The 8,471-nt window shown below is 42.5% G+C and overlaps 1 protein-coding gene across 1 annotated transcript in view; it reads left to right on the top strand.

Annotated features, from left to right (window-relative positions):
• The window catches only part of LOC126998605 (homeotic protein distal-less-like), a 60,126-nt gene that overhangs the window by 30,440 nt on the left and 21,215 nt on the right, over positions 1 to 8,471 (top strand). Inside the window, exon 3 of the mRNA XM_050860516.1 lies at positions 5,816 to 5,994. Within this exon, the coding sequence (XP_050716473.1) occupies positions 5,816 to 5,994 (179 nt within the window). The remainder of the gene's footprint in view (positions 1 to 5,815; positions 5,995 to 8,471) is intronic.

Below are 8,471 nucleotides of genomic sequence, written 5' to 3'. Positions count from 1 at the left end.
AACGTAACTTATAACACTATCAACAACGGTAGCACAAGCAGACGTGTTGGAGTTAGGCAAATATTGAAGACAAAGAAACCCAAGCTTGTTGTATACTTCTTTTTGCATCCCTTTTTTTCTTTCTTCACCTCCCCCTTCTTCCTCCTCTTCACTCCCCCCTCTCCCTCTCTATGCTTTCACTGTCCTTCTTCATTCCCGTTTCTTTCTTTTTTATCATTCTGTCTCATTCGTGCTCCTTCTTGTTTTCTTTCTCCCCTCTCCAGCTCATGTAATTTCTCTTCCTTTTCACTCTCTATTCCCTCTCAAATACCACTCCTCCTCTGCCTCATTTTTCAACCCCTTTTCTTCTTCTTTTCATTCCATCTCCTTACTCCTTCTTCCATTTCTTTTCCACGTTTCATTTAATTTCGTTTCCTTTCCTTTTTCCATCTCCGTTCCCTTCCCTTCCCCTCACCTTCCTTCATCCCCCTCTCTCTCCTTCCCTAGTTCTGCCTCCCTTCCTCCTTCTCCCTCTCCTTCCCCGCTCCTCCATGGTACACACATTCACGGGAGCACAAACAAGCAACATAAACACGAGAACACTAACCAACTAACACTAATACCAATACTGGCGCGATCGTCGATGTCTTGTGAATTATAGAAAGATAGAGCAGTTCTCGTGACGCCCCACACTCACGCACTCACTCACTCACTCACGCACTCACTCACTCACTCACTCATGCACTCACTCACGTACTTAATTACCCACGCACGCTCGCATTCGCTAACTAATTTACTATCTCATTAACACCACATTCATACACACTCATTTAAAACTCACTTACGCATTCACTCACTCATTCATTTCGCTCCTTTACCGGCGAGCCTCTCAGTCATGTGATTATTGTTTTTTTTTGTTTTGTTTTTCTTGTCTGATATTCTCTTTGTATGTTTCTCTCTTTGTTTTACTGTTATAATTGTTTTTGTTGTCATCGTAGCCTTTGATGGATATGTATAATTCATCCAGACGTGTTTTTTTCCCTCTCTCTCTCTTTCTAATACATAGCTTTCCTCTGTGATTTTATTTTTCCTCCTTGTAGACCATGGAAAGGATCACAAGGGAATAGAAAGGAAGAAACGGCAGGAGAAAAGGAAGGGAAAGGGACGGTATGACAAGGGAAGTGAAAAGGAAGGGGAAGGGACGGAATGGCAAGGGAGACGAGAGGATTGAAGGGAAGGGAAAGGAACGGTATGGCAAGGGAAGTGAAAAGGAAGGGGAAGGGACGGTATGGCAAGGGAGACGAGAGGATTGAAGGGAAGGGAAAGGAACGGTATGGCAAGGGAAGTGAAAAGCGAGGGGAAAGGAAGAGAAGGGAGGGGAAGGGAGACATCGATAACTCTGGTGGCCGGCCGCTCTCCCTCCCCGTGCAAGGCGGAGTGTCGGGGCTAAATATTTCACCTCGCCGATCCTTGCTACTGGACGCGCCCTCACCTACACGGACCCGCCCTCGTCTAGTTTGAAGCCGTAAAACGATTGTCTGACCCGTCTTGCTCTCTCTGTGTGGGTGTGTGAACGACGGCGGGAACTTCTGCATGCTTACATCCCCTTAGGTGGCAGAATAATGACGCTGCCTTTAAGATCTCACTGCCTGTACTTGAATGAAGGTATAGATGGGATTACTCCTTCATCTGGTTTTTTTTTTTATGACTTTTTTTTTCTTTTTTTTCCAGACACGGATATTTTTCAGTCAGTTTGTTGATTGATAAGTGGATATTTATTTTCTGGACGAATGTAGTGTTTGTATTTTCAAGATTTTTTAAGCTATGTATGTATATGCGAGTTTGGTTTTATAAAAAAATGTTGCTACAAAGAAAAAAAAGAAACTTCAGGCGCAGAGTGAGATTGTGATAAAAAACAATACTGGAATGGGTTCAAAACGCGCCAATTTTACTGCTGGTCGAGTAAGAGAAATAGATATCTTCCAGTCTATCAGTACAGGTGTTTGATAATAGACATGATGGATGGGAGGAGGGAGTGTCTGAGGGCTGCAGTGATTGAGTGACGATCGAATTAAGAAAGGCTGGGAGATTTTTCGCTACTTTAGCACCGAAAAAAAATCAAAAGACTGGCATTTTCTCTTCCACACACATAATGATACGGATAACCAGACATGTATGAATTGTTAAAGAAAACGTACCATCATGTATTGTTCATGAGCTTTGGAGGAATCACAGTCTGGAACCTCAGTCAGTCATTGTCACCCGAGGACCGAGTGATGAATTCTTACCTACCATTCAAGTCTTCCTCATCGATGCGTAAGTGTGACTAAAGGTGGATGGGTGCGTGAGGAGGAGACCAAGGAGGAGACAGTAATGCGCGATCTACCGGAGACAGGGAGAGAAAAAAACAGGGGTGATAGGAAGAGGCATGAGGTAGGATTTTCTCTTAGTGAGCCAAGATGGGTGATAGTTCTGTTTTGTGACCTTCTCTATCACCATCAATACCATTACCACCACCACTGCCACCGTCATCAAGAGCTCAAATACTTCCGGCTTAACTACCACCACTACCATTACCACCACCACTAGCAAAAGCACCCCCCCTCACCACCACCACTACCATCACCACCACCACTAGCAAAACCACCACCATCACCACCAATACACCTTATGCCACCTCCAGGCAATCCACCACCATTACCAGCACCACCACCACTACCATCATCACCAAAAACACCACCACCACCCACCAATGCCAAATCTCAACCCAAGCACCACTTACCCTCACGACAACCATCTACACCACCAGAACCAATAATTGTGGTTAACCATTTACTGTGTCTTCATCGTTCGTCATCACCACAACTGCAGCGATAAACCTTCAATTGTTTAGAGTTAGTACCAACCGTAACCACAGACAAGTAAACAATGACATGAAGCACACAACAAAGCTAGGAATATAACCAGAATATAGCAGAGTAGTAGTAGTAGTAGTAGTAGAATTAGTAGCAGTATAGTAGTAGTAGTAGTAGTAGTAGTAGTAATAGTAGTAGTAAACCAGACACTATACCAGACCAACAACAATCGACAACGACAACAACAACAACAACAACAACTGCAACCAAACACAGCGGTCGTTCAATAGAAAAAGAGGGAAGTTAAGAGGAAAAGAAGAGGAAGAGGAGGAGGAGGTGAAGGAAAAGGGATTTTGTGATATTGCATCCTCTCCTCCTGTTGCTACCGGTGTTGTTGTTGTTGTTAAGGTCATTGTTGTTGTTTTTGTTGTTGTTATAGAGAAAAGGAGCGAGAGAGAGGATTTTGGTGGTATTGCTGTGGTTCCTGTTAGTGCTTTGTCATTGTTATTCTTGTTATTCTTTTTGCTGTTGTTGATGTTGTTATTGTTGTTGTTGACTTCTCGGAGCCCTTCAGTGCCCGGCCGTTCATCTTTATCGAGGTCGTCCGAGGAAATGGAGGCGACAAAGCAATTTTTATGTGTGTTTAATATTTGAGCGCCGGTACACACGCACGCACGCACCTCCGCCGGCTTTGTACCATGTTATTGGGTGTGCAAGAAAGCAAGCATATTCTCTCTCTCTCTCTCTCTCTCTCTCTCTCTCTCTCTCTCTCTCTCTCTATCTCCCTCATCCCCTCATAACACGCTTTTCTTTTATTTATCTACCAATCATGAGAGAGAGAGAGAGAGAGAGAGAGAGAGAGAGAGAGAGAGAGAGAGAGAGAGAGAGAGTGTATCGAAAAGTCTACATATGTCATTTTGGTTCATCTTTCCTTGAATACCCGCTATCTATTATTAACACACACACACACACACACACACACACACACACACACACAAGCACATACAAACACACAGCACAAGCAAACAAACAAACTCGCATAATTAATTTGTTTAGTTGTGTTTTTGTTTTCTTATATTTGTGTGATTGTTTTTTTAATTTTATTCAACGTGAAGAATATGAATGAACCGAGATCGTTATTCATACCATTGTAATAATATGATAATTCATATACTCTCTCTCTAACACTCTCTTTTCACTTTTCGTACATTTGTTTGCGCTGATTGTATAACTTACCTGTCCATTTCCGAGCCGGGGGTTTCCCAGTGCTTGCAGGTAAAGTAATACATTCCGGGAACACGCGTATTTGTGGGAGTGATTCGGGTGTAGAGTTATGACGATTAATTACAACCAAATTCACTACTGCTACTACTACCCCCTACTACTACTACTTCTGCTACTACTGCCACCTTCCCCTCCACCACCACTTCACCTCCGTATTACCCGCCAACACCCTCACCACCACCGTCACCACCACCTGAAAGGTAATGCATGAATTAGATTGCGTAAATTAAAATTGGATCACAGTTATTTCGATACTATACCCATTTCTCTCTCTCTCTCTCTCTCTCTCTCTCTCTCTCTCTCTCTCTCTCTCTCTCTCTCTCTCTCTCTCTCTCTCTCTCTCTCTCTCTCTCTCTCTCTATTTCTATTTCTATTTACCTCTATCTATCTATTTATATTTATATGTAAAGTCGATCTCAATTTCTATCTAGATATTTGTATTTATGTACGTTCGTATCTGTGTATGTATGTATGTTTGTCTGGATGGGTACAAAGAATAACAAATATAGATATAGATTCAGACGAAAAGCATTCAATCCCATATACTGAACACTTCATTACGACAGGACAGGATATTAGGGGATAGGAAAGAGGTTCATGCATTCGAGTCATCCCTCCTTCGATAACTGATGACAGGGCCTCGTACGGGAGAACCATTTGATTGATGCCTCTAGAACAAGCCCAGCAAGCACCGCACATACACCCAGGCCGTTGATTGTGATGAAAGCCACCCTTATTACCTGAGTCTAATTAGTGACAGGTGCAGACTTCGATAACTTGCCTTCCCCCTATCCATATTTTTGGCCATCGATTCTAAAGCCATTTGTTAGTTTGCATGATTTTGTGTTGTGTGAGTAACGTGTTTTGGTAAGGAAGGAAGTACGGGGTTGTTGCTGCTCTTGTTGTTGTTGTTGTTGTTGTTGTTGTCAGGAGAAGCTGTATGGGGATTATGGGAGTGGGGCTTTGAGGGGGTAAGGCAAGGCAGTTATAACAGTAGGGGTAAGATTGACGATGGGAATTTTCACACCTATACCAACACTCTTTCCGGGAAACTATTTAACTGTCAGAGGCGAAGGAAGGAAAGAAAAGGAGGAAGAAGGAGAAAACGAAGGAGAAAAAACCCGACTTCTCATAATAACACGAAAAACAGAACAAAGGAGAACAGTTTTAATAGATCAAACACGTTGTGCGTCCTTCAGAAACATCATGCGTAGAAGGACGAAAACAACAATCTAGATGCTCTTGAATTTTGTCCCCGAGAGTTTATAGTCCATGTTCCTTATATTTATCTTGACAATTATCTCTCCTTTCTGCGCCTTTTCCTGCTATCTCCTCAGCCCTGTTATTTTTTACTCTTCCTTGTCCTTCTTTGTATTTTTTTGCTGTCTCCTCTTTATCTTTTTACTTTACTTCGCCCTCTTTTATATCTCTGTTTATCTCCTCTGCTTTGTTTTTAATTATTTTGCTTACCCGGCGCCTTTGTTAACTCCTGCCCTGTTCTTCACTTCTTCTTCTGTGTCTTCTCTTTTATTTCACATTTTTCTGCGTCTCTACAAGTTATCTCTTCTGCATCTTCCTTCTGCGTCTTTCTTGTTATCTCCTGCTCCTTGTCCTATCCTTCACCTTCCTCTGCGTCTCTTCTTGTTATCGCACCACCACCACCCTGTCCTCACCACGGCACTCTCTCCCTCCCTCAGACAAGCATGAGCTGGACGGGGTGCGAGTCAACGGCAAGGGCAAGAAGATGAGAAAGCCGCGCACCATCTACTCGTCCCTCCAGCTGCAGCACCTCAACAAGATCTTTCAGCGGACGCAGTACCTCTCCCTGCCGGAGCGCGCGGAGCTGGCCGCCTCCCTGGGCCTCACACAGACGCAGGTGAGAACTAGAGTAGATTCGAACGTGTACTTACCTTTCCAATTAGCACTCATTAAGTGAACAAGACCACTGGAAACTTACACTATAATTAGCCTTTGTATTTGTAATTAGACAACCTGTACACCTCAAATTAATATTCCAATGTAGTTTTGTCTCCTGATGTTATGACTAAATGGAAGGAAAGTGCACACAAACATATCTAGTGAAGGAAACTATTGTGGTATGATTGGTTTGATGTTTAGTAATTGGTGAGTTTTCTGGCAGGCTTTTTGGTAGTCTCGTGAATTAAACTGAGCAGAACTTATCACTAGCTCCAAGATGTCTGTTTACCTTTGGTCGGGCAAGTTCGCAAGTGTCCTCACGCTCAAGTCCAACATCCAAGTAACGTCCAGCTGGTGAGGCCTTATTGGAAGTCTTTTCTGAATTAAACTGAGAAGAGCTTAATACTGATTCCAAGACGTCTGTTTACCATTGGCTATACACGCATATACCCACGTTTAGGTTCAATATCGAAGAAGCGTCCAGCAGTTCAATTCCTCGGCATTTCAGTAACCGAGCGATAGCGATAAGAGTGACTGCCGCCGCTGATATGAATAATTCAGGGTGATGCATCGACCCCGAGTGACGCGTATTAATAAGAACCACAAAAAAACAGAACGTAGGTGGATTTCGTTAAACCTTAAATGTGTGTGAGTGTGTGTGTGTATGTGTATCTCTCCCTACCCTCCTCGACAGTCCTGAGTGAGTTTAATCCGTTGGGAAAACTGGCCAGCGTGAAAGATTAATGGATGAGACGCCCGTAGAGGAAAGATAAAGTGACCACAGTAATGAGATGTTAGAGGGAAGGAAGGAGGAAGAGTATAGGCCTTGAAGGAATAGGAGAAGAAAGAAGTTAAGGAGAAAGGATGAAGAGAGAAAGAGAAGACACGGTGGCAGTACTGGCAGGTGCAATAGAGAAATGAGAGGAAATGGAGAGGAAAGAGATAAGGTGTATGATAGAGGGATAACAATATTGGAACGCTAAAAAAGGAAACGAAAATGAAACAGAAGGTGGTGGTGGTGGAATGGAGGGTGGAGGAGAAGTACACCTTAGTAGAGAGAGAGAGAGAGATTTAGAAAGGTGATCGTAACGAGAAAGAAGGTGAATTAGGGTTTAGAGAAGGGCAAGAACGAATAAGAAGCGGAAAGAACGATAAAGAGAAACAGGTGACAATAGAAAGAAAGAAGAAAGAGAAGTACCAAACCTTGAAATAGACGACAAAGTGATGATATAACGTATTAAAACTCCTCCCTTTGTCGTCTTACTTCGTACTACCCCCAAAAAAGTCTGATCTCTTTCTTTTATTTGCATCCTCCATCTTTCTTTCATTCCTTCCCCCTAAACAGTAAAAATGAAGAAGGGAGAAACGACGCTTAAGATTACTTGACGTGTTGGCTTCTCTGGAAAGTGTAAAGCAAAGACCATGAGAGAGAAAGGGAAGAAAAAGGCGACAATGGAAATGTTGACCGGCCACGATGACGGAACAAAAACGAGAGAGGAAATGGAAAGGGGCGAGATAAGGGAAATCCATACAGGGAACACTCATGCCAGCAACGCGTTTTGTTTCGGAAGGATGGTATTACAGCGATGACAGGATGCCGCGACGCCGAATTACGTTGGACAAACCGATCACGAAATTACAGTGCAGGAAATTAAACAATGGATTAAAAAGGAAAAGCAAAATAGCAGATAGGGAGATGTAACGAGAAAAAACGATGAAGGGAAAGTGGGAGTGAGGAGAGAGTAAAAAGAGAAAGGGGGGAGAAAGAGCGATTGAACAAGGGAGAAAGGAAGGATAAGGGAGGAAATTAAACAATGGATTAAAAAGGAAAAGCAAAATAGCAGATAGGGAGATGTAACGAGAAAAACGATGGAAGATGGTAAAATAATGAGAGAAAAAGAGAACGCCAGGAAGAGAGAGAGATAGCACAAGGGAGAAAGGAAGGATAGGGGAGGAAATTAAACAATGAGGATACGAAGAAAAAGCAAAAAAAAAAGGAAGATATAACGAGAAAAAAGATGGAAGATGGTAAAAATAATGAGAGAATAAAAAGAGAAAGACAGGAAGAGAGAGAGATAGCACAAAGGAGAAAGGAAGGATAGGGGAGGAAATTAAACAATGAGGATACGAAGAAAAAGCAAAAAAAAAAGGAAGATATGACGAGAAAAAAGATAGATGGTAATAATAATGAGAGAGTAAAGAGAGCAAGGCAGGAAGGAAAAGATATAACACAAAGGAAAAATAAATAATAATGAAAGGAAATCAAACACTGAATTAAAAGAAAAAGAAAAAAGAAAGAAAACCATACAGCGAGGAAAAGGATGGAGATTAGTAAACAGTAAAAAGGAGAAAAGCATGAAGAACGAGAGAGAGAGAGAGAGAGAGAGAGAGAGAGAGAGAGAGAGAGAGAGAGAGAGAGAGAGAGAGAGCACAAGG

Source organism: Eriocheir sinensis, chromosome 14, assembly GCF_024679095.1.
Source record: "Eriocheir sinensis breed Jianghai 21 chromosome 14, ASM2467909v1, whole genome shotgun sequence".
Lineage (NCBI taxonomy): Eukaryota > Metazoa > Arthropoda > Malacostraca > Decapoda > Varunidae > Eriocheir > Eriocheir sinensis.
The sequence above is the reverse complement of the archived record's forward strand: the minus strand, read 5'-3'. Positions and strand labels throughout refer to the sequence as shown.